Source organism: Hypomesus nipponensis, chromosome 9 (assembly GCF_054491055.1).
Source record: "Hypomesus nipponensis isolate SF chromosome 9, ASM5449105v1, whole genome shotgun sequence".
In the NCBI taxonomy this organism is placed as follows: domain Eukaryota; kingdom Metazoa; phylum Chordata; class Actinopteri; order Osmeriformes; family Osmeridae; genus Hypomesus; species Hypomesus nipponensis.
In genome coordinates this window covers 13683919-13708943 of record NC_140369.1, presented here as the reverse complement: position 1 = coordinate 13708943, position 25025 = coordinate 13683919, and the positions used below count along the sequence as shown (strand labels likewise).

General features: G+C 44.3%; 4 protein-coding genes across 6 annotated transcripts; 1 reads left to right on the top strand and 3 right to left on the bottom strand.

The window, feature by feature from the left end:
* Positions 1 to 302: 302 nt before the first annotated feature.
* On the bottom strand, positions 303 to 3843 carry slc45a3 (solute carrier family 45 member 3). Its single transcript, XM_084705589.1, has 7 exons — positions 3700 to 3843; positions 3030 to 3271; positions 2754 to 2866; positions 2190 to 2680; positions 1833 to 2098; positions 1448 to 1729; positions 303 to 1313 (listed from the first exon to the last, which is right to left on the bottom strand). Exons 1-7 carry the CDS (start codon positions 3839 to 3841, stop codon positions 1170 to 1172), a joined length of 1680 nt encoding a protein of 559 aa, XP_084561715.1. The 5' UTR covers positions 3842 to 3843; the 3' UTR covers positions 303 to 1169.
* A 4383-nt stretch (positions 3844 to 8226) lies between these two features.
* nucks1a (nuclear casein kinase and cyclin-dependent kinase substrate 1a) lies at positions 8227 to 15130 on the bottom strand. The gene is made up of 8 exons (XM_084706340.1): positions 14824 to 15130; positions 12922 to 12971; positions 12719 to 12815; positions 12435 to 12481; positions 12133 to 12282; positions 11896 to 12048; positions 11601 to 11753; positions 8227 to 11496 (listed from the first exon to the last, which is right to left on the bottom strand). The coding sequence occupies exons 1-8, from the start codon at positions 14838 to 14840 to the stop codon at positions 11249 to 11251; spliced, it is 915 nt and encodes a 304-aa protein (XP_084562466.1). The 5' UTR covers positions 14841 to 15130; the 3' UTR covers positions 8227 to 11248.
* Positions 15131 to 18524: 3394 nt separating this feature from the next.
* tada3l (transcriptional adaptor 3 (NGG1 homolog, yeast)-like) lies at positions 18525 to 22250 on the bottom strand. 3 transcript variants are annotated; one of them, XM_084705362.1, is made up of 9 exons: positions 22066 to 22250; positions 21348 to 21586; positions 21025 to 21272; positions 20796 to 20901; positions 20513 to 20645; positions 20277 to 20380; positions 19925 to 20034; positions 19530 to 19721; positions 18525 to 19323 (listed from the first exon to the last, which is right to left on the bottom strand). In XM_084705362.1, the coding sequence occupies exons 1-9, from the start codon at positions 22079 to 22081 to the stop codon at positions 19131 to 19133; spliced, it is 1341 nt and encodes a 446-aa protein (XP_084561488.1). In that variant the 5' UTR covers positions 22082 to 22250; the 3' UTR covers positions 18525 to 19130. The 3 variants fall into 3 exon arrangements, with proteins under 3 accessions (XP_084561488.1, XP_084561490.1, XP_084561489.1); XM_084705364.1 differs by lacking the exon at positions 22066 to 22250 and adding an exon at positions 21705 to 22052; XM_084705363.1 differs by lacking the exon at positions 22066 to 22250 and adding an exon at positions 21727 to 22052.
* A 331-nt stretch (positions 22251 to 22581) lies between these two features.
* On the top strand, positions 22582 to 24900 carry LOC146273051 (actin-related protein 2/3 complex subunit 4-like). The gene is made up of 6 exons (XM_084705366.1): positions 22582 to 22736; positions 23184 to 23302; positions 23378 to 23489; positions 23649 to 23744; positions 23980 to 24150; positions 24349 to 24900. Exons 1-6 carry the CDS (start codon positions 22626 to 22628, stop codon positions 24352 to 24354), a joined length of 615 nt encoding a protein of 204 aa, XP_084561492.1. The 5' UTR covers positions 22582 to 22625; the 3' UTR covers positions 24355 to 24900.
* The last annotated feature ends 125 nt before the right edge of the window (positions 24901 to 25025 follow it).

Here is a 25025-nt window from a genome sequence, read left to right as displayed (position 1 = left end):
GGAATATACGTATTTGATCAGTGGTTTTGTAGATACAACAGGGACCTCTGGTGGTTCAGGACTCCGTTGGCTTAATCCCTATAAGCATTGCACACAAATGTAGAGTCTAATACTCTAAAAGTCAAACATTCACATAGGTTATTTGGAGATAAGTTATTCAGAATGGTACCCTTTCTGTCCTCCCCAGGGAGGAATTAAACTTAGCACATTGTCAACATCTCTACAATAAACGGATTACAAAAAAAATCCCCAAAGTGTATAAGCATTTAGAGATTGATAAATTAGAATTAACTGAAACGATGTAGCCAACTAATTGATTAAACATTGTTGGAGGTCTATAATGACAAAAACAGTCAATACATTGCCAGAATAATTTGAAATGTGTTTTATCTGTGTCCTAGACTAGAAAGGTCTCCTGGGTAAGAACAGTAAATCTCTTGGATTATGTTGCCTTTGTTTCATACTGGACATCCCATCTCAGTCATTAAGAAATGTAGGTTCCTGATTATTCTAAATAAACAGCAACCTTTTGCACCATTTTTATACACCAATTTAGTACACCATAACATCGTCTATCTAGCTTTAATTTATTTGTATATTTTAGTATTGTGCTTGTTATCAAAAATGTATGGGTTGTTTGTGCACAAAGCTAAACTAAGCTATTGGCAAATTATGTATTTAGCATGAAGGGCAGGTACTATACTGACAATAGGACCATAATGTTCTCCCAAAACAAATCGAAAACACTTTAAGGTGCCATGTTACAAACACCTTCCTCTGTGTAATTTTGCAACTGTGCACAGCTGCAAAAAACACACACACACACATACATGATTATGACATTCATAGAGACCTCTTCTACCGGAAGTAAACACATTAATAAATAGACAAACATAAGCTTCCATAATCTTTTGAACACAAGCATTGTTCAAAATATGTAGCAGTTAACAATACTGAATACCATTTTCTGTTTGAGAAAATGTATACTTCAGTGTATAAACCTCTCAAAATGTTTTCCCAAGTCTAAACTGGGCACTTTTTTAAAATCATCCTCTCTGTGTGGTCAATGACCCACCATTTGAAGTGCATCTCTTCTACTCTGTCACCTCTGTGGTTGTCCGGGAGCCAAGGCTGTTCCTGTGACCACTGTCCTGTAAGTGTGTACTTTGTTAACATTGGAGGTCACTGAGTTGGAAGGTGACCCGGGTGGAGCAGAGCAGGGCCAGGAGGCTGAGAGAGCAGGCAGACACCATGTAGGCCCTCACACTGCCCGCCTGCTGAACTACAGTGCCCAGATACAGCGCAGACAGCACCTAGCAGGGAGGTGGGGACACAACAGTTTACTTTATCCATGAATCTAACACTTCAATAATATTTAAAAAAGCAACTGAAGATGCTTTACAGGGCATTGGTGTGTGCTCAAGATGTTTCACTGGATCATTCTTGCCTGGGAAAGAAGGTAGGCACTGTCCAGGATAGCCACGTCTAAGCACATCCCTCTCTGGGACATGTTTGCAGGGTCTCCTTCACCTCTCTCGCTCTCCAGCTGCAGGGGCACTTGGCAGGAGGGTGGTGTTAGAGAGCCAGATGCCCCAGGTAGAGTGACTCCCCCTGGGTGGCTGTTGCCATGGAAACTGGCTAAGTCAGGGGGGAGGAGAGGTTTGGAGTAGGAAGGATAATCACTTCCTTGAGGGTAGGCCAGTTTGAGTTTGGAGCTGGAGAAGTACACCTGAAAGTGAAAGTGGTGGGTGAAATGTATATGCTGTGTTAACCTCTCAAACAAGGACTGTGTGTGCTTGTGTGTGCGTGTATTTGTGTGTGTGTGCTCTCACGTGTCTATCGGAGTGGTAGAGACAGAGTAGCATGTAGGGCAGGATTTGCAGCACGCAGAACGTGTATCCAGTTGCAGCCGCCATGGCAGTGACAATCAACACGCTCTCTGACAGACTCATCACGGCGGTGGCTAAGGCCAGCAGAACTACGCTGCTGAAGTACACAGCCCTGGCACCTAGCAACACCACCCAGCGCTCGATAAGCAGGGAGCAGATGGCAGAGGTCGCACATTGTAGGAACAGACCCAAACTGGCTACACGCACACCTGCAAATATACAAACAGACAGGAACAGTCTTCAGGAAAAGTTTTACGTCCAGTAAGGACTCTCCAACCTCCACATTTCGAACTGTCCTACCTTCATCGTAGAGAAGTCTGTCCTGACTGCCTTGTGGGGCGTGGGCCACACCCTTATACAGCCCCTCCCCCATGAAGTCAGCATAGAATAGCATGAAACTCATTAGGGCCATCCAACTACAAAGCTCTGCCACAAACAGCCTCTGCATGACTACCGGAATGCGTGCACACACACCATATGCCCGCGGCAACGCCACAACACACATCAACAACCAGCGGCCCAGTGCCAGGCACAAACATGGGAACTGGGGTGTAGGGGAGGGGGTACAGCAGCGGTTCCTCCAGGGGGAGGGTTTCAAGGTGGGGCTGAGCCCTGCAGTCCTACTGGTTGTCTTCCCTCCTTCCCCTGTCCATTTTTCCTCCGAGATGAAGGCTGTACTGAGAAGGCAGATGAGGAAGATGAGGGAGAGCAACGTGTAGATGAAGGCCTCCTGGCCCCCCAGGTACACTGCCATGGAAGAGTGGCTCCAGTCCACCACTGGGAGCAGGTATCTGGGAACAGAGCATCGGGATTAGAGGAATAGATATGAGAGGAGAGACAAGACGTGCGGAGGGGCTGTCCTACCCGACGCAGCCCCCCAGGCTGATCATGAGGGAGTAGACTGAGAAGGCTCTCCTGCTCTCCTCTTCTCCAGGAAACAGGTCTGACAGCAGAGCCACCAGTGGTGTGAAGCAGGCCTGAAACAACAACACAAACACCTAGAGCATCGCCTGGAGAACTGGAGTGAAGGAACACATCTTTATTAAGCATAACCTCATCTTGCAAACTCACGTTATCACTGTATGAAGTTTGGAATAATATCAAGTCATATAAGTATGGATTTACAACATCCTAACCAACCTGTCCACAGAATTCCAGCAGACATACCGCCCCAGCTTGAAGCAGTGCCTTCAACCAGTGGGGCTTCTGTGGGGAGAACAGAGCAGCCAGGCTTGAGGCCTGGAGCATGATCTGCAAGCCCAACAGAAATCCCACACTCAGCAGCCAGATGAATGGGCGTCGACGACCAAAGCGACCACGCCATGAGTCACTTGCTGACCCTATCATAGGCACAAAGATCAGAGCCATAACAGGGCCCACTCCTGAGAGAGAGAGAGAGAGAGAGAGAGAGAGAGAGAGAGAGAGAGAGAGAGAGAGAGAGAGAGAGAGAGAGAGAGATAGAGAGAGAGAGAGAGAGAGAGAGAGAGAGAGAGAGAGAGAGAGAGAGAGAGAGAGAGAGAGAGAGAGAAATTGAATTATTGAATGGCTCAATTTGTCCAGCATTCACATATTTTGTAGTCAACCTATTGACCTTCACTGTTGTATTTGCATATCTATTTTCCATCCCTCTGACTGAGAGCTGACATTACCCACTCTGATGTTGAACTCACTCAAGTACAAAAAACAAACACCCGCACCATCCAAAAACTAGCTTTGCGACAGCTGAGCAAAAAGGTGTGAACAATGTGGTTCTTGCATGAACCCTGTTTGAAAGGGAAGAGAAAATACTGACCCTGTTGCATTAACTCACCCAGCACCATGGTCATGTAGCTTTCCTCCAGTCCCACCTGCAGCAGTAGAGGAGGGATGCAGATGGTCCCTGCAGCCATACACATCTCCAGCCCATATGCTAGTGCATTCACCAGCAGGAGCTGGCACACACACCCTTGCATGGCCCTCACACACTGCCTTAGACTCCCCTGATTCCCCCTGTTTCTCTCTCCCTGATCTCTTTCAGTCTAGAGACTGATCTGCTGACGGCTTCAACTTTGTTCCTCAGTATGAAAGACTGAGACACAGATCTCCTCCGCCCATGTTAAGGTTTAAAGTTGTCAGTCCACAGGTTATCTGAACGAACTGTGCTGAGGCTGGGCTTCAGAAGATTGTTGACCATTTGCTTTTCCATGGGGCTTTCAGTGTGTCTTTGGATTAGGATAATGTCCAGTCAGTTTTTCCTCTCCACTGCAAGGGTGGTCAGTGAATAAAGGAGTGCTGACCCCTGTCCTGGAGCTAACCCTGGCCTGTGCTGGAGTGAACACTGGCCTGTCCTGGAGCTAACACTGGCCTGTCCTGGAGCTAACACTGGCCTGTCCTGGAGCTGACACTGGCCTGTCCTGGAACTAACACTGGCCTGTCCTGGAGCAGACACTGGCCTGTCCTGGAGCTAACACTGGCCTGTCCTGGAGCAGACACTGGCCTGTCCTGGAGCTGACACTGGCCTGTCCTGGAGCAGACAGTGGCGTGTCCTGAAGCTAACACTGGCCTGTCCTGGAACTAACACTGGCCAGTCCTGGAGCTAACACTGGCCTGTCCTGGAGCAGATACTGGCCTGTCCTGGAACTAACACTGGCCTGTCCTGGAGCAGACAGTGGCGTGTCCTGGAGCTAACACTGGCCTGTCCAGGAGCTGACACTGGCCTGTCCTGGAGCAGACACTGGCCTGTCCTGGAACTAACACTGGCCTGTCCTGGAGCAGACAGTGGCGTGTCCTGGAGCAGACACTGGCCTGTCCAGGAGCTGCCACTGGCCTGTCCTGGAGTTGACACTGGCCTGTCCTGGAGCAGACACTGGCCTGTCCTGGAGCTGACACTGGCCTGTCCAGGAGCTGACACTGGCCTGTCCTGGAGCAGACACTGGCCTGTCCTGGAGCTGACACTGGCCTGTCCTGGAACTAACACTGGCCTGTCCTGGAGCTGACACTGGCCTGTCCTGGAGCAGACACTGGCCTGTCCTGGAGCTAACACTGGCCTGTCCTGGAGCAGACACTGGCCTGTCCTGGAGCTAACACTGGCCTGTCCGGGAGCTGACACTGGCCTGTCCTGGAGCAGACAGTGGCGTGTCCTGGAGCTAACACTGGCCTGTCCTGGAACTAACACTGGCCAGTCCTGGAGCTAACACTGGCCTGTCCTGGAGCAGACACTGGCCTGTCCTGGAACTAACACTGGCCTGTCCTGGAACTAACACTGGCCTGTCCTGGAGCAGACACTGGCCTGTCCAGGAGCTGCCACTGGCCTGTCCTGGAGTTGACACTGGCCTGTCCTGGAGCAGACACTGGCCTGTCCTGGAGCTGACACTGGCCTGTCCAGGAGCTGACACTGGCCTGTCCTGGAGCAGACACTGGCCTGTCCTGGAGCTGACACTGGCCTGTCCTGGAGCAGACACTGGCCTGTCCTGGAACTAACACTGGCCTGTCCTGGAGCAGACACTGGCCTGTCCTGGAGCAGACACTGGCCTGTCCTGGAGCTGACACTGGCCGGAGCAGGCAGATGTGTGGACAATCTTCCAGGCCTCTATGAGAATCAGGTGACGTAAGGTGGAGGTTTGAAAGTCCTTCTAAGATGGCTGTGGGACAAACAAAAAATACACTTTTGACAACACGTTGGCGAGCAACCGTTCTTAAATAGATAATTTTGTTTCCATACTGAGATCTATCAAAAAGCTATATAATTTTTTTGTTATGTATTGAGTTAGTGGTAAATCAAAAATGCACCTGTCATCATTACCATCATTCCATCCAGTTGGACTTTGATCATGTTTAGAATTCGACAGGTGGGTTCTAGACAGTGGTTCTGAGTATCTATGTTATCTGAGGTTAGGTTAGACATGAGCCTGTCTGAGATTGACTACAGTGTACATAGGGACATTAGAACTGATATAGACAAGCCACTTTTTACACTGCAGAGCATGGAATTTGTGCACTTCAACTATAACTTGTGTATTTTAATTGTTTTTTCAATTTAATTTGACAAGTGGGAGGCAACAACTTAAAATATATACTATTAAATAGGTTTGAAAGTGTAAAGAGAAAGGCAAGGTTGGATTCTCGTAGACCAGGTACAAGTCAAGCCCAGCAAACAGAATGTGTACACTGAGGTGTGTCCATCTGTCTGCTCAGTCACACTCACAAAAGCATTTGTTATTCTGTATTTCAAAACATGTACTGTAGATAAAACCTGTTCCCGTGTCTTGGAGAACAACGGTGAGATAAGTTCACTTATTGTAACATGGTTTGTGTCACACAAACCAAGACTAAACCAATGCTATACCAGAACACACAATTAAGCACTTTTTAACTTTAATTGTCACATACAATGTTATAGATCATTAGAAAAATAAATAACACCATCTAACCTCAATGTCCTTCTGGGTCCTTCGAGTGTCAGACTCAGCATGTGAGTATATTTCCTTATACTTTTCCAGCTACAAGATGGCAGGCAGCATCATATATGACCAACATAACAGGCCAGGTGAGACACACCTGCTGTATGGAATGAGGTTTGAGGGGATGAGGTTGGGAACTGGAATATCCACACTCTCTCCCCTCCCCCTGGGACAGAACTAGCTGTTTGGGAGGGACCAAAGACTCATAGTAGGCTATTCCCACCAGCCAATAGCAGCCATGGGCCCTGTGCCCTGAGGGCAGGAACCAGCCTTTTAGCTGTAGTTTCTGGTCTTATTTTTCCCGTTTGCAGTGTATAAAAAAAAAGTCTGGATTAGACCAAAGAAGTGGTTGACCTTACCCACATTGCCTTCAGAATATTTGCAAAAGCCACCATAAAGCAGAGATCACATCCTGGTCCCACACCTGCTGGGGAGTGTAGCCTTGGCAACCTAACCAGGGAAGCTGATTAGGCTACAGGAGTTTACTCAGATCTCTGCCACTGAATGTTCAAATATAAGGCAGGGAAGGACTAAATAATCATAAAAAGAAGATAAACAGACAAACAGAAGGGAGTAGGAAGAAAGAACCAGGTGGCCATTCAGATGAAAGTAATGAATATGTTCAGGTTGAATTACTTACCATGTTTCCAGCACAGGCTTACTTAGGAGAGTAATTGTGCAAAGCTGTTCTGTGTTCTGATAGTTAGGTTAACGCCTTGCCATGTAAGTTGTCCCCAGACACTGCTGTTATGCTTGATTCAGCAAATATAAGTGCTGAGCATAATCATTTGAGACATGAAAAAAGGAAACTGGAAGTCAGTCACACTTGTGTGTTGAATTGAAGGGTGAGCAAAACAAGAGTAAAACCATACTAATAAACACAAACAGTTCCTCAAATGATCACGCAAACCTCTGGTTTATCGGAAGGAGAACCTCACAGTGCACTTTGTTTTAATTCCCTGTGAAAGTGTGCAGGGTTAAAGATACTCTGCACTGCATCTTCTAAACTAAAAAGTTATGCCTCTGAACCAAGCTTCCAGTAATGTCCATTGTATGGTTATTAGCATCAGTTTTCCTTAGACAAAGTGGGCGAACCCTCTTTGGTGAGCTTTTGCTTTCAGATAGTGGTTAATTCAAGTACCCATGAATTGTAAATTATTTCTGAATATCAGATCTACCAAATACATAATACAATACAACCACACCCAACACCATCCAATTATTCCGTCTTTTCAGCCAGCAGCAAAATGAATCGTATTTAAATCATTGTGATCAAAATATTAACTGCCACGTCAGTCTAGTGTACGTTAAGCAGGTCAGATGATCAGTTCTGTTTGGTAGCCTACCTGTAGGTCTCTCAGCTGGTTGAAGTGTGAATAATATACTTCAGTTCTGTCCCTCTGTTTGCTGTGTACCTGCTTAATGTGTAACACTAATCTCTCTAGCACAACCCTACAGTGAAACAAGGATATTGTCAGTGTGCTCAACTGATACAAGATCCTCATCACCTCTTCATTTCCTGTTGATAGATAAGTGGTATGTTATGTGACTGTAGAATTAGATCAACACATGTCAAAACATTTAGTGCCCTTTTCAGCTTAAGGTTAATAATATAATATATTTAGTTGAATCTCTAGTGGTTCGGTTGCTGTCACATGAAGAGATAGGAGCTATATATAGCTATGTGGATTTTCTATAAGTATTTGCTGACTTAAGGTCTTGAGATGTGTTGGAAGGTAGTGAGTTTACGCCACACAAGGAGACAACATGGATTCACTTTCTCTGAATTGAACATCGCCACCCAGTGGATGAGAATCAGTAGTGCTCCATAGTCTGATTTTTTCACATCCACAAATTCAGTACATAACGCTATCAGAAAACAACTAGTTAAATCGATATAAAAAGTAGGTTGCCTTTATTAGAAGCTGGGAAACCAAAATGTCATCAACATCATTGTTGTTGTTAACACTATTTAAGACCACACTATTGCCATCATCACCATCACCTTCATCGCCACCTTCTTCATTGTAGCTAACTTTTCCATGACATGCAGTTCAGCGTTCCCTTTCCACACCACACTAACAAAAGCTTCTCCACATCACCTGCAGGAATCACGTTTGCTTACATTTACATTGCCAGAACGATTCAAGATACAGAGAAAAACATGATGAGAAACAAAATGTTGAAAACGAGCTGTACAATGAATAAAAGAAAGAACAAGTCCGTTGCTCCCTCTAAGGAAATAGTTACTGGATGTCATGTTTCTCATTTCAGACACAGTAGCATAGAAGCCCTCAGAGCTTTAACACGTCACAGAACACCAGCTGTTGTAGGACTGGCATTCCAGAATCCTGCAAAAAGCCTTCTGGCTCTGTCCAAGAAGTAAGTATGGGCTTGTCTTTCTGTACATACAGTCAGATATATAGATGTGGCTGTAGGCTTGTTGTCAATTAAGAGTTGGCCATGAGATAGCATTTCTTCCTTGTGGTAAGGTCAGCTTTAGAATCAGTGAATGTGCTTAAGAACCAAGGCTTGGGTTTACATGTGGGCCTATTAGGGCACTAGTTGTTTTGCAGTCTTGGGTCTCAGGCTATTTTGAATTAATCCTAAAACAAAGATAACAAGAACAAACATATGTCCAAGATTTCTTTGGCAGCTTTGACTCGTCATTTTCCTACTTTTTGCGTCACCGTTTTACATTAAGCCATCACATATCACTTATGGCTTCAACTGGTTGTCAGCAACACTAAGCTAATTATAATAGTGGAAAAGCTGTAGTTATCTACATTCCCCGTTCACATCTCCAGTTCCAGTCAATTTAATGACACCCACTGCTGCCCTATGCCTGACCCACATTAAGGCATTTACAAAAAGATTAGACATGATGAATCTTCAGAGAGCTTCTCAACCAATGTTCATAGCCTACTCAGTGAAAACAGTAATTCATACGAATCAATATACATCTCAGTACCATAAATCTGAGTCACAAATGTATCGAGTCTAGTAAAGGAATAATAGTAATAGATAGCCCTCCATCCTGAGGGAGTTGAAGGGGAAGGGAGTGGCCCTAAACATTAGCGTGGGTCATAATGCAAACACATTTTGACCATTTTAACCCATCTGTCCGCCTGATGATGCATGTTTGTTCTCGGCTCATGAGTGACATAGAAGGGAGGAGGATTACGTGAAAGAGAGGGACAGACAGAGGAGAGGAGTAAGACATGATGGATGGCCTGCTCTCCAAAACCACTCCAACCACAGACATATCAACAGATGGATAGGGTCAACTTTTCTCTTTAAAATCAAAGATACATTTTATTTATTTTCTTAAAAAACAAACATTACAAAAAAAAAAATCTTAAGAGAATTAAAACCATAAAACGAGAAGAAAAAAACATTCATTTTTTGGACTCTCCAAAACAAAACTAAAAAACTAAAACAAAAATAAATGGAGACGCCTGGCACAAAGGATTGAACGGTGAGAAGATGCTCCAGTCAGACTGGGCTAGTGTATTTCTGAGAGTGCTACTAACAGCACATCTGTGTGGTAGTCATATTGGTGTGAGCATGCGTGAGAACCATCCCACATGGAGACAACTGTAGAACCCAGTTTATCTACACTGTACTTATGCACACACACACACACACACACTTCTTGGTGAGTCCAGACCAGGATCTCACCAAGAACTTGTTTCTGTAACAAACAATTAACCGTTGTCAGTTCATAACCACTGCTCCAGAGGGAGACCTATATTTTTGAACGTCAACACTGGTCATAGAAATTATTCTCACCTCAGTTCTCTTCATTAAAACCACAGACCAATAAGAGTAGTCTACAACCACACAAGCAATGAGTATTACTTCAGTGTTAAAACTGCAGGCCGGCAACACAGGGACAGATCACTTTTTTCCTGTCAAGCTGAAGACAAGTAGGGGACAGCAGAACAGCACATAAGAAATTACCGTAAATAAAACAAGCATAAAACTGCCCTGTTAACACATGATGTGTTTAACAGTATGAGAGTCAGAGATTTAAAAACACACACACACACACACACACACACCCATGTACCTCAAACTGAACTAACCAGCAGAGGAGAAACGTACAAGAACTTCACCAAATTCATATCCTCATTTTTGTTTACCGTCTAGTCTGGCCCTCTATCATTAGTCGTTGCGGCTGCACCAATGGATAGTGTTGCTTGGTGAATAAAGCGCGCAGTGGCTGGATGTTAAAAGAGCTATACAGAGCACGTTCAGGCCTCAACGGTGGTCACATGACGGGAGGAAAGGGATTACTAATCTGTCTCCCTGTGTGGTCATGTCAAATCAGTGACCCTTTGATAACATGGTCCTGAAACGAACACAACCACCCACGCTCGCACAGACACGCGCATGTTGGGCAAACCAGCTTTTCAATGGTTTGGGTGAGGGTTCAGGACGGATGCTCACTTGCACGGTGTGCTGAGTAGAAGCCAACTAACACGGCCTGGAGAGGTGAATCCCTCTGGAAGTCACAGGAGCTCCTGAAGGGCAGGGAAAAGATAAGACACCAGAGACAAGTCTGTCAAAGGAGAGGCAAAGCTGGGGGACATGGAAGGATAAGAACGTATACAGGGCGTCAGAAAGCCAGAGACAGCTGCCTATACTCCTCTATCACACGTGGCATGTTCTCATACCACAGGGGTCCCGGGCCAATGGGGCAGGTGGGGTGCAGGGGAGGATAAAGAACAGAGCAAAACAATAAAAGCCACATTAATGTCCAAACCATTGGGCCAGGCCACTGCATAAACCTAAAATAAACCATCTTTAAAACTCAGGAGTACAAGAAAACAAAGAAAATTAAAATAAAACTTGAGAACGTTTGAGAAGAGAGAGAAAGAACCAAAAAGAGAGAAAGATTTCTGTGGGTTGGATCTTCTAGTCTTCCCCGGAGGGAGCGTCCTCTTCCGAGCCATCCTCCTCTTCATCTTCCTCCTCCTCTTCCTCTCCTGCGGCCTCCTTTGTTTTCTTGGGGGCGGGGGAGGACTCCTTCTTCTCGACCTCTTCCTCGTCCTCCTCCAGGGGGCTCTCTGGCTCCTCTTCTTCCTCCTCTTTGGGCGAGCTCTTCTCCAGGGCTTTGGCGCTGGGGCGCCCCTTACCTTTGCCTTTCAATGGGCTGGGGGTAACTGAGGAGGGGAGGGGCACACAGTCAGGGGGGAGGAGGGGGGGGGGGGTTCACTCCGTCCATCACGTCATCATCCATTTCAGAGGGTCGAGGGGGGGTTCTTACCTGTGGCCTTTAGTCTTGGTTTGGGGGACTTCTTCTCCTTCCGCTCCGGTCGGCCCCTTCTGATCACCTTCTTGCTCCTCTTCTTGGAGCGTCCGTAGTCACTATCATCATCATCCTCAACCATGAAGTCTTCATCGCTGCCCGACTCGTCAGCTGCAGAGGAAGGGTATGAGATTACGTTGTCAAGGAAACATTTGACTGACTTTTGGAGAGTACAAATGTTGAGTGGTGACTAAACTTGTGGTGATAAGCAAGTGAAGGGTTTAAGGTGTGTGATACTGGATGGTGGACTTACGGTCCATGTAGGCCTCTTCCTGGTCTGGGTGTTCCTCGTCCTCGCTGCCTCCGTCCCCCAGTAGGATCTCTCTCTGTTTGGACACGGCCTTGGTCGCTGCCTGGCGCACCGTGCGCACCTTACGACTCACCTCCCTGTCATCGTCACTATCATCTACACACAGACGGGTCATGGTCAGGTTGTCACACACACACACACACACACACACACACACACACACACACACACGGCTCTCACCAGCAGGCCGTTTCCTCTTCAGCGTCTTCTTGCTGGGCTTCTCCACCTTAGCCTTCTTTCCCTTTTTTCCTCGCTTGGCCTCGTAGTCGCTCCCTCCATCCTCCTCATCCTCCTCTCCAAAGTCGTTTTCGTCATCACTGCCAAAGTCATCTACAGATGGGCGAAGGAGCAGTCATCACTGGCCCGGTCTCAGGACAATTCCCCAAGGCTTCTGTCCAGTGAACAATGACACCACCATCCCTGCCCCCCTCTAGTCCTACCCCCATTCAATCATAACCTATCCAAATTTCTATATTGTTTACCTGCTGAATCATTTTTGGGTTTGGAGAGTTTGTCATCAGAGTCCTCACTGAAAGAAAATATACATAATCTTAGCAACAGGATACCGGGTAGTCTAGGAAACAGTCTCCAGGTAAAAAAACGTGTTTCGCTCGTTTAATCACTGTGGTAATTAGATGGCATCCACGGCTCAGTTTTCCTAGAAGCAAATGTTTTCTAGAGCAGCCTGTGGTTCCTGTTACAATGTTTAGAAAAAATACCACACCAGACTCATGCCTCTAGAGATGCCAGATCAATCCGAGCTCACCTGTCCTCCTGGGAGTTCTTTGAGCGTTTGTGCTTCACCTCCCGAGGTGCTGCACGGATCTTCTTGGGCTTGTTGGAGTCTTTCCCATACTCCTCATCTACACAGACAGGACAACGGCTTTAAAACACAAGAACATATATACCCAAAGGGGGTGTGTTCAAACACACATGGCTGAAACCCCACACCTTAGAGCCAAATCTCACCTGCATCATCAGACTCATTGAACTGTGAATAATTCACCACCTTCCTGTTCCTGTAAACAAAACAAACAAAAAATATTCAAACACAAGAAAAAGCACTTTCTTGTCCCACATTCAACAGAACCGCAGAATCACCTTCTGATCCACTGCTAACAGAAACCTATCCACCACAAAATACCACCTGATCCTAGAGGGGGTGTGGATAACCGGTTCGGAGTGCCGTGGTTGGTGGATGGCAGCAAGTTCACCAGTGCGCTTTGATGCTACATCGGCACTACCCAACAAGACCCCGAGGGGTCAAGTAGAAGGCTTTGGCAGAGGGAAGGGTGGGTGAAGCACCAGTGGCTTAGTGTCTCAGCAGGGGGTAAAATGGACGCTAGTCTCTTTTCTATTGTTTCCATGGCTCATTAGCTAGAGTGGGTCGATGGACTCGCAGAAACACACACACACACACACACTCTTTAAAAAGGGACGTTTCAGGTAACACACAGCTGACCACTGCTCAAATGTACAATGTAACACACACCAGGAGAGCTGTGCTGTAATGTCAAGTCCATGGAATCTCAACTGTGACAGACAACCTGAGACCAACCTAATTGTTTCTCCTATCACATTTCTTTCTTAGTGCATATAATTCCTCCTTCAAGTATAGCATCACACATGGTTAAACCAGCAAGTAGTAATTGAGGAGTGGGGCAAGGGGTCTTAAACCATTTTACAAGCCTTCTGATTACAAGAGCAGGCCGACAAACCACTGTAAAGGCCTCAGTCTAGACAGGCAGTGTGCATCTACTGTAGGATTCCATCTGTATCCATATACCGTACGATTTACCTTCCATACCCTGAATCGTATTTTTAAACGGTTTGCATGCTAGCGCTCCTTGCTGCCAAATTATAGCATTGGATGATACTACAACAGCTAATATATGGTGCAACTGGTTGAATAGAACAGCTGGGCGGTCTCGCGCTCTACCTGGAGTCAGGGGGGAGGGAACCTTACGACACATAGCTCTACTTTGTAGCCGTGCCAGTGTTCTATTGTTACATTGTTTCCGGCAGCAACGTTTCCTGTTAAATGGATTCTTGACCGTTCGATTTTTAAGTGAACGTTTCTCGAACGTTAACATCTTTATTTGCGTTACTATTCGATTAATTAAAAAGAAATGTATATGCCGAGACAGTAGAGCACGATGCTGGGGGTGTGGTGACTTTTAAAGCCACTCCGCCCCCCTCTGACATCACTCAACAGTGTTAATTTACTGCCATCAGTGAAAATGTAGCTCCCCTCTCCCTTTCTACTCGGGCGTTCTACACAAATCAACGGCCAGACATTGTTTCCCCTCATATTGTATTATAAAACATGTGAAAAAATGTGTTGTCTTGACTGACGCTAGATATAGCCCAGTGCTTGCTAACAAGCTTAAACCCATGAGCCGATGACTACCTCCAGTCCTGTTTTTTTATTAGCGTTTCAGAGCCTCCCGTGGATGAATGGGTAGCCATATTCCCTCAGCCTAGTCAACCAGTGCTCTCAGGGAAAATATCAAGTCATTTACCAGTCCAGGTATCATGTAATAACCCGCTAAAATACATTTGAAGCACAACAAGCTGATTGCAGCAAATGACGCTCGACACGGATCTGTTTTCCAGGCATGAATCAGACAAGATGCATTCACAAGCCAATGCGCGCGTAATAAAGACATTTCTATGAGGGCATGGCGAGCATTTCTCATAGCAAGGATCCATGTTAGAAAGTGCGTGCAGGGAAAAACACATTTACATCAATATTTTATAAAATAACACGACCCGGGCCAAAAGCTCAACATAGTAGAGACGTACATGTTGTCTACGAGGCGTGCGTGCATGGCGCGTAGGCACAGCGGTGGACATATTCAGTAAACGTACCTCACTGGTCTTGACATTTTGCAGAAATACTGTAGAGGTTAAGAATGTAAGAAAGGGAAAAAGAAGCCCAGGCAAATAAAAAAAATCGCCCCGCTCTGCGACTCCAAAGGGCGGCACAAGACGTCACAGCTCAACGCCGGAGCTATTGCGTAAAACAAAAAATGTGGACGCGGTTAGTCAACTAAATGCGATTTTAGTTTAATTTTTACCTTCTGCTACTCAAAATGGTGAATAAAACAAACTGAAACTGCAGACTGCGCTCAACCTAACGGTGTGGCCTTGAGGAGGGCCCTCAGAGACTAGGACCGCCCATAGCCGATCATGAGAGGAGAACCTTGAGACTCCGTTGCTCCTATTGGATAATTCGAATGATGATTCTCCTTTCCTTTGGCACGTCCAGTTGCTCTTCAACACTCGTTTCAACCTATTTACCCTCCCCCTTCTCGTGTTAGGTTGAAGTGAACTGTTAAGAAAACAAAAAGAGGCCCACTGTGTGGATGCAACTCGGATGCGAACTGGAAGGTTTGTTGGAAATGACCACAAAGCAACTCAGTAAGGCATGGCAAATGACCATAGGTGGAATTTTCCGCAAAAATCTTTTTGTATCTATAATCCTTGCAGTAAAGTCTATTTGCTAATCAGAATTAACCTCACTCAATATAGGCCTAATATATCCCACAGGGTAGAAAATGTAGACTACTTGAGAGAGTTGAGCTGATAATTGTGCAGATATGTTGCAAACACGATCTGCACGTACATTCACAGATGAGCAGGAGTCATGTAACTACGGACTATGCCTTAAATATCTTAATTGTGTTCTTACAACTAGAAGCTGCAGCCAGGACAGGTGTAAAGTCCCAGTCAAGTGACCTACCCATCAAGTGTGACTGGATGGGTAGGTCAACTACAATTATGTTTGAACCACAATGCCACAAGGGCTTATCAGGTATAATTTTGTTTTTTCTGTGCTAAAACACGAGGATGACAAAAATTGATAAAAACTTTTGTTTCCAAAGTCAGATAACACTAGTGACTTCACACAAGCACATATATACACACAATATTGTGTTTTGATTTTAGTAACATAATCAGATTAGTTTTTATTGTCTTTCCAACTCCCAACAATGTTGATATTTTAGGGAGGTACTTTGCAGAAAATCTAATTTTGCAGGCTCTATGAGACTATAGGTGGTATAGCAATCTTTTTTTTAAGCCTGGTTTAAAATCTAAATCCGCCCCGTGTGTTAAGGATAGACTGTTCTTAAATTATGGGATGTGTGAAATGTGTCTTCGGTATGGGATATATTCCCAAATTGGGGTATGTCTTTGTGTGTCGGATGAATGACGAAGAATGAGTTTGTGAAGGAGCACATCACAGTGAATGCTTTGGACTGCAGATTCGAGGTGAAGAAGCAGTTTGAAAAATGAATGCCCTCTTGTCTGTCAGATTAGACAGTGCTGTTTTTCTGCACAGGATTGATGCTGGAGTGAGGCACAGGCATGTTCCCATGGTAACCAGGTTAAAGAGTGTCTCTCTTTTCCACCCATGATTCTGCCATGACGCCTTTACTTCTCAGCCAAAGCCTTGATGCCTTCGGGGAATTCACAGTCCTCTGCGTCCAGTTAGGACCAAAATCACGCCACACTTGCATGTCCTATAAGGGTCAGTTTCAGACCAGCGATAGATGCATCAGACTACATGTGTGGGAGAACACCGAGCAGCCTCCCTCGGACAGGAAATAGACCAGGGCATCCAACCAAGGGTCTGAATGGGAACTGGACCAGAGTCTTGTCACTGTCAGCTTACCCAAAGCATGTGCTTTTTTCTTTGTGCTCTTCTTCTACCTATTAGTACTGGTGCAATGTCCCATATTTACATTCTTACCCATGCCTTACTGTCCCTATGGTCAATATTCCAGAGAATGACACAACTATTGTTCTTTATCTAGCCAATACAGATATTGTGAAGCAGACACAATGTAAAGACATTGACATTACCTGGAGAACTCACCACCACCACTGTATTATTATGGAAACACAAGAGGGCAGTAAAACACTATCCTTGTCAAATATTTTATACTAAACACTTTCCAAGAACCAGGTTTTTGTTGTGCTCAAGACTTAGTTTTGATTACCCTAATTTCAAAAACATTGTTTAGCAACATTATTTACATCGTCAATGGCCTTAATTTTTTTAAAGAATAAAAAATCTAAATTGTGAGATGTGTTATTTAAATACTCAACTAACATAATTAATTGTCAACTTGTTTAAGTTGATCATGGCACACACATTTATCTCTGTATGTGTAAACTAAATGGATCACTGGCCAATTGAATTATTGTCATGGGTACGCGATCTCCTCAGTTTGACACTAACAACTATAGTCAGCAAGCATGTTTTCTTAAATCCCCATTCGATCTTTGAACAAAGATGCTCGCACTCCTCTGGCTTTAATTTAAAGGTCTAAAACATTTAAATCACCCCCTTAATCAAATTGTGTGTGTGTGTGTGTGGATAACGAGGCAGTGAAAAAAAAAGAGGGCATCAAGGAAAATGTCATTATCAAGGCTTCAACTGAGTGCACTTCATAATTCAAACTACAATTTGAGTGTAGTCACATTCACATCACATGCAACAAGTATAAGAAATTATGCATTGAGCAGTGTGTTCAATGGTCTGCTGGTCAATAACTACAGGAAGTGTTTGGTTGAAGTCACTGCTGCTAAAAGTAACGTAAACAAGTTACTAAATCTAAGGGGTTGATTACCTTTTCATACAGGGGCATTTGTTGGCGTTTAACTTTTGCATACCTTAATAAATCAATCACAAAGGTTGAGAAATCTTGAGAATTTCTTACCTAAAATGTGGTTTTGGTTTTAGATCATATGTAGTGTTGAAAATATGCAAACATTTTGGAAATCAGAAAGGGATCTTTTTAACAACAGTTTACTGAACAACAAATAATCATGTAGAATGAGCATGATACAATGCATGTGTACCCTTAAAGCTTAGCAGACAAAGTAATCGGTTTTCATTTAAATGTGTTTTAGTGTGTTGTGGTTGAGGTGTAAAGTCAGGGAATGTGAAGTGAGAGCAGTGGTGAGGCTGGTATAGGCTGGTGAGGTAGGTAAGGTATGTTTAAGTTGGAGATGTGTGGATGCTAAGGTAGGTTTAGTGGATGTTGAAGGAGGAGCATGTGGGGTTGAAGTCAGATGTGTCTGTGGTAGGACAGGAAGTCTATGAGGTTACAGTGGGGGAATGTATGAGGTGGGTGTGTGTGGTGAGAAGGATGTGCAGTGTTGGAGTGGGTGGGGGAGCCTCCAAGACTAGAGAAGCTCAGCACAGTACAGCTTGGGGCATATCACAGGTAGCTGACTGAACACTTCATTGGCCACTAGATTGGCAAGATGAGGTGATGTTACCTCCAGGCCCCACCGGACCCCCATGTCAAGGTCTTGTGAGTATGACGGGGGTGTATATCTGGACAGTAGCATATGAATGATATACACCTCCTGACTGGTGGACCAGCTCACTCTCTAAGGCCTTAGACAAGACTGAGATGAAGGAATACGGTTGGACAAAGCCAACAGCCTCCATAATGACCTCCTCAGTCACACCAAAATGTATTTACTTGGCTCCTTGATTGGAGTACAATGTTCTCCCCCTGAAGCCATTTAGGGCATGTACTGCAAAAGCCAAGCCAGTTCTGTGAATTTTAATAGAATCTGTAGGTAACCTGTGGGTTTTCACAGTGTTTTAATAATGAACATTGTGCCCAGAAAATCTACAAATCAAACGTCATTTCTGCCACTTTCTACGATACAAATTGAATACTCTGCCCAGCATTAGTGATATTAATGTATTCAAACATTCACAGTAATTTTTTCATTTTGTGATACATAAACATTGGACAACAAATCCACATCAGAACACAGATATGTAATTGCGTTAATACTATAACATTTTAAATGGTTGTCTCAGAAACAGAATGCTAGGGCTACATGAAACGACTGAAAGTTCCCATAAACACGGTAAAGGATGTTCCCATTTGGAAAGCAGAGTGCATAATCAAGATAAAAATATCCACCAAAACATACATGCCTTTGAAAAATCTAACTTTATGAAAAAGCATGCCACATCTATATTAAATGTCCTGTCATGAGACTGCTGGAAGTATAAAATGTGTTAATGATCACTAAACTAAGGAAGGACGTCAAATATATTTATAACAAACTGTAATGATACAAATGACTGCCGAAACACTGCTCCCCTCCCACCACGCCTAAGCCTCTAAAGGGTTGGCCATTCATCCATCCAGCAGCTTAAGGATGCTGTCTCTCTCCTTCAGGGATTTCCATGCCTGATCTTTCTCCTTCTTGGTTGGTGTGCGTTTCTTTTGCCTGGCAGCCATGATACGACGGAAACCCTCCATGACCTCGTTGTCAGAGACTCTGACCCTCTGCCTCAGCTCCTGCTTCCCCATCTCCTCCTTAGCCAGCCTGAGGGAGCCCGACCACACACAGCAAAGTTAGAGCACATCATTACTTATCCTAACATGGCTTGTCTAAAACATTGAACTCCCCCCCTCAAAAACACGTGTACATGCTTTTTAGGGGATAATTCGCAGTATTGTCAAATGTAGGATGCGGAGGTCAATAACTATGTATTTTAGGACGATTTTCTTTTAGGGACTATTTTCCCATACCTGAGCAGCTCCTGCTTGCGGGCACGGTTGTGGGCACTCAGGGCTTTAAGCTCCGCCTGTCTCTTGTGGAGTTCTGCCAGCACCTCGTCCTCCGAGTCTCCTCCTGCCCCCGGCCGCTCCTCAGAGTCCAGCAGCCCCTGAGCCACCAGCTCCTCCTTGATCCGGGCCTCCAGTGAACGGGTGTGAGGAACACTGGGTCAACAGAGAAAATACATATCAAAACACGAGCAGCAAGAACAGCAAAACAAACTAAAAAGCTACAGTTGTACAAAAAAAAAGGTGAGTACGATCAATGGGCAAAGAGAAAAAGGATGCCTTGCGATCAAATTTTAAAAAGCTGGTGAACCTGAAGGGTATCATTTTGACGGTGAAGAATACACCACTTTTGAAGGTACCTGAAGGTTTTTCCTTGGCTGCGAGGGGAGGTCCCAGCCCCGTCGTTTCCTCCATCTTTCCCTGAAATGTCTGGAATTGGTGAATCTTCCATGGGGGATATAATGTTCTCCTGGAAGAATAACATCAAAAACAAATGTTCAAATGTACTATATATAAACATATATCCAACATATAAATATATCAGTTAACATTGAATCAATAACATCACTGTTAATCTAAAAGCTAGTGGTTGTTAATGCCAGAATTATAATATTGGCTGACACTGATAGGGTTTGCATCCCAACAAGAAACGTATGGATGTCAGAGGTGTCATTTGTTCTGAGCCACACACTACAGGCCTAGTTATCTGACCTCAACAAGAGCCTGGAGCAGGCGTTGTGTGAGAGGACCAAAGGGACAGCCATCCTCTGGACTGTCATGTTGAGACTCTGACTTCTTTATCAAGGCATCCACATCTGGAAGAACAACAGTAACCACCCATTAGCCATCCTTACTTTAAAAGCTGTTATCCTGGCGGTAGCCACTGTTCACTTGCCCTATACAGAAGCTCAAGGTTCAGTCTCAACATTCGTTTTCAAATCCCTCACCTTTGGCATCCAACTCAGAAAGCGGTCCCAAAAGGCTTTTCTTTTTGTCATTGGCCCGAGCTCCTTCCCTCTGCTCCTCCAGCAGATCCTCCTGTGCCCACCGCTGGGAGTAGTGTTTCCCTAATGCTGGAATCTACAAAACACAGGCAAGTGTGCCATCACTATACTGTTGTTCTCAATCTCATGTCATGTCCATTTGGAACATTTATCAGGACTTTCAGGTATTTCCAAAGTATATTATGTTGTACAAAAGGGGCAATTGTCTGCAGAAAAGGAAATGTGCCTTGTAATATTCTGCTTCATCCTCTGGAGGCTTCAAGAGTTCTTCCAGAACTCGGATCTCTTCATTTGTGATGTCAGCACAGTATGGCTCAACTGACGCCCAAAATCTGAAATCACAAACACACATGGTATACTCTACATTTTGCACGACAATGTAAGAAATGCTTAAACTATCATACAAAGTTTAAATCAAAATCAGGGCTCTACATAAAATAGAGATTGTTTCTGACCTGTTTGGAGCATCATTTTTAGGATTACGGGGAATGTCTTGAGGATCTTCACTGAACTCATAGTCCTGGACCTTCGGCTGCAGGTTCTTGGATTTAGGTCTTCCAGGTCCAGGTCCAGTTCCATGACCACCCTTACCATCTAGCTTCTGCTTTTTGGTTTTGTGCCTTGATGTGGCAGAGAGGTCTGCATCCTTCCCCAGCTTCAGGAAGCGCTTGTCCCCCTTCTTATCCTGCCAGTCTGTGAGGATCTAGGGATAAAGTAATCAGTGATTTATAACTGTACATTAGCTCTCAGAAGCTGTTACAAACACCTATTATCGTACCTGTCTCTGTTCCTCAAGAGCTCTGAGGCGGCGATTGGCTGAGGACAGAAGAGTCTCTAGCTCCAACTGTAGTGTGTCCAACTCCTCTATACCGATGCCATCGTCTTCTGAGCGGCTAAGCACAGCACTGTACCGAGGGCATACTTTCACGTGCTCAACAGGTTTGAAGTCATAGTACTTCAGAGGTGGGCAGTCCTTCAACTCACTCATGTTAATGTTTAGTGAGGTCGAGCAAATCTCTAATGAAAGCAGAAATGTGAAACCATACACAATGTCAATGACTTTAAGGTCAGTGGAAAATTGGGGTCTTTAAATTGTTCTCCCGAATTCTGCAAACAGCGGATATTTAAACCATACATTTCAGACACATTCTTCTTACACATTCTGCTTCTGGCTGACTACTGGTGATAAACGTTTATCATCACTTCTTCTGTCAAAACTACAGCAGCGTGGGTGCTTACAGAAAGCAAGCTTCCTAGTGTTGACAACGAACCACTTCTCTCTACTTTAGCCTAGCTAGCTACTACTAGTGTTAGCATTAACAATCTGCGCTCAGCACCGGTGTTGCGTTCAAGACTGAACAGCTACATTCCACACAAATTAATCACAGCCCGTTCGTGGGTGCATTAATTTACGAGACACCCCTTTCATTCAAAATATACAATATTCATGGAATCTAAAATGTCTTCATTAGATATAAGCGCCCAGCAATATTTACCTTTACAGAAAGGCATCCATTATTGGAAGGACCATTTACAAGAATAGGGGACATGGTTTTTCGGTGACTTGCGATTTCAAGTACAATTCATTAGATTTCACAGGACGAGTGAGGTCACATAATCTGTTATTTTGTCTAGGGATTGAAAATGAATTTTAATTTGCAAATGAACACTGTTTATCAACCAAAGTTTCCTAGCCTAAATAGCATGGGAAATACGAAAGCACCCCAGATACAGGATGGTATCTTCGGTGGGTTCGGTGGGTTTCAGGGGAATATGATCAGAAACTATTTATTGCATACTATACAATTTGCTGTCAAATTTGTTCAATTATTATTTGTTCAAGACTGTACCAATTAGCACAAAATGTAATTTTAATTAAACTCCTCTACAAAACCAACTGCATGAAGGATCAGGCGTATGTTCATTCGTTTTGATAACTGGAACAGCACAACCGGGAGGATGTTTCGTTCCGACCAACCGATCATTTCATGATTAGAATACCCCCGCTCTGTCAAGAAGCCCATGATTCCAAAACGAGCTTCCTAAATGGCTGCTGATGCAGCGTCATATTTTGTCTATCTCAATGAAATGTGAGATTTACGGAAGAGTTCCGTCCAGGCGTGGCAGGCGAACTTCCGTCTTTGAAACCAGCTTCATCAGAAAAATGGTAAGCGTCTAAAATTCTCCTGGTATACACCGATTATGATCATTGTTGTCCGAAACGAGTGCACGGGCAAATCATTGTGCCACCGATGGGGCAAATGTGGTAGTCGCATCAGGATCATTTCGATTCATTAGCTTGCCTGGGCGTGACTGTCATCCTCTGAGCAAAACTTCACTCAACAACTGCTGCACCCAACCCTAAGTGCCAGCTAGCTAGCTGATAATATAAATGTGTTGGGCAAGCCAGTGTACTCATCTGTTTTCACCATATATTATGTTGCGTGTTGTGTGTTGCTGTTAAGTAAAAGGGGCTAATGAGGTGACACTTCCTGTCAGTTTTCTCGGCCTGATCAAGTCATATCGTCTGGCATCATTGGACGAGAAATAACGTATGAACCCACCAAACAATGGTGCGATTTATGCCTTACCAAGGCCGTGTTACTCTTCTCAGACAGCGACTTTGCGCCCCTACTTGAACGCCGTGCGTGCAACTCTGCAGGCAGCGCTCTGCTTGGAGAACTTCTCCTCCCAGGTGGTGGAGCGTCACAACAAACCAGAGGTGGAGGTCAGGTAAGCACAATCTCTGAGGGAGACAGTATCCTTGTCCACTATGGAGTGTATCTCACTCTCTGTATAATCTTACAGGAGCAGTAAAGAGTTGTTGCTACAGCCTGTAGTTGTCAGCCGCAATGAAAAAGAAAAGGTTCTCATTGAGGGCTCTATCAACTCTGTCAGAGTCAGCATTGCTGTAAAGCAGGTTAGTGAATCAGTTGCATTGCTTTAGGCATTTGTCACAAATGTGTTCGTTTTGTTACGTTCACTCTGAACTTAATTCTAAAAGCTAACCGTTAACATAAATCACTGTGAGTTCAATCATATTTGGTGTTGTTTTTGTGTGATCATTGCCCCCCCTCAGGCTGATGAAATTGAGAAGATCTTGTGCCACAAGTTTATGCGGTTCATGATGATGAGAGCAGAGAACTTCTTTATCCTGCGGAGAAAGTCAGTCGAGGTAAGCTAAAGAAGAAGTAGAGCTCAGAAGATGATACTTTTTATATGATGTAAAAGGAAACCAAGTTGTCCTATGAGGTCAAGGCAGGGAACAGTTGGGGAAACTAAGAGGAAACAAAACTATGATTCATGTATACAAAAATAATCATAGTATTTCATCTGTAGAGTAACACACATGATCATTTGTATGAATAGCAAACTTCTGTTTCATTATCTGCCTTCATTTTTTCATCCAGGGTTATGACATCAGTTTCCTCATAACCAACTTCCACACAGAGCAGATGTACAAGCACAAGTTAGTGGACTTTGTCATTAACTTCATGGAGGAGATCGACAAAGAGATCAGTGAGATGAAGTTGTCTGTCAACGCCAGAGCTCGTATTGTAGCAGAGGAGTTCCTCAAGAATGTAAGAACATATTTACAGCCCTTTAAAGAAGTAGTGCTTGTAATGCAATTATGACTCAGCTGTATTTTTTATATTTTACTGAAAAGAGTACAGATAAAGTCATCCTTTGTCCTTATAGTGATTAAGCCAATATAGAAAGAATATATGTGATATGATGTAATAATGTAGACGCTTACAATGATAATCCTATTTTCACAGTTTTGAGAGGGTCTCCTGCCATCCTGCCGTTTGGTCACATGACATGGCCGTTACTGTGTCTGAGGACAGGGTGACAGCGTGAGTGGAGAGCCCTCGTGAATGAACAGCCAATCAACGATAACGACCACACAAAAAACGACCAATCCTACGACAGTGTGCTTAGCACCCAATTGTATATCACAAGAGTATTCCCTTGTTCGCATGATTATTGATGATTGTATATAATGAAATAGTTCAGATTTCATTTTATAGAATTTGGGACAAATCCCACAACCAAGGCGGGTCCTTATAGTATTAATCAAGTTGATATTCATGGAAACAGGGACAATGAGTGTTGCAAGAGAATGTTGCAATATAAACGGACTATATTGTTTTTATACATTCTGTATGTCCTTTCATATAACCTAGACTGTTTTTGTCATACATAATGCCTGAATCTCAGAGGAAGGCATCATTACAAATAATTGGAAGAAGCCACAAGAAACCCTGTATAAAATGATGGTGTGGTGAATATGATAAAAATGCAAATCACCATTAAAATGTTGGATTGTTTGTAATGCTTGAATTCTTTCTTCAATCTAACCCAAGGTGTTGGGTTACATTTGAGCTGTTGCAGGGTGTGACTGGTTTTGCTTGTGTGTAGGTTGTCTGTTTGCTGTCAGGAAGGTCTGTAAGGG

Excerpts from the sequence above, each read along its gene's own strand:
- slc45a3 (XM_084705589.1), bottom strand. The coding sequence starts at position 3,841 with ATGCAAGGGTGTGTGTGCCAGCTCCTGCTGGTGAATGCACTAGCATAT. Across the intron at positions 2,099-2,189 it reads CAGACTTCTCTACGATGAAG|GTGTGCGTGTAGCCAGTTTG; the intron begins GTAGGACAGTTC and ends GTATATTTGCAG. Across the intron at positions 1,314-1,447 it reads GTGCCTACCTTCTTTCCCAG|GTGCTGTCTGCGCTGTATCT; the intron begins GCAAGAATGATC and ends CCTCCCTGCTAG.
- nucks1a (XM_084706340.1), bottom strand. Across the intron at positions 12,816-12,921 it reads CAATGAGTCTGATGATGCAG|ATGAGGAGTATGGGAAAGAC; the intron begins GTGAGATTTGGC and ends CTGTCTGTGTAG. Across the intron at positions 11,754-11,895 it reads GGAAGAGGCCTACATGGACC|CTGACGAGTCGGGCAGCGAT; the intron begins GTAAGTCCACCA and ends CTTCCTCTGCAG.
- tada3l (XM_084705362.1), bottom strand. Across the intron at positions 20,902-21,024 it reads AAAAATGATGCTCCAAACAG|ATTTTGGGCGTCAGTTGAGC; the intron begins GTCAGAAACAAT and ends TTGTGATTTCAG. Across the intron at positions 20,035-20,276 it reads TGCTCCAGGCTCTTGTTGAG|GAGAACATTATATCCCCCAT; the intron begins GTCAGATAACTA and ends TTATTCTTCCAG.
- LOC146273051 (XM_084705366.1), top strand. The coding sequence starts at position 22,626 with ATGCAGCGTCATATTTTGTCTATCTCAATGAAATGTGAGATTTACGGA. Across the intron at positions 22,737-23,183 it reads CCAGCTTCATCAGAAAAATG|ACAGCGACTTTGCGCCCCTA; the intron begins GTAAGCGTCTAA and ends TACTCTTCTCAG. Across the intron at positions 23,490-23,648 it reads TCAGCATTGCTGTAAAGCAG|GCTGATGAAATTGAGAAGAT; the intron begins GTTAGTGAATCA and ends GCCCCCCCTCAG.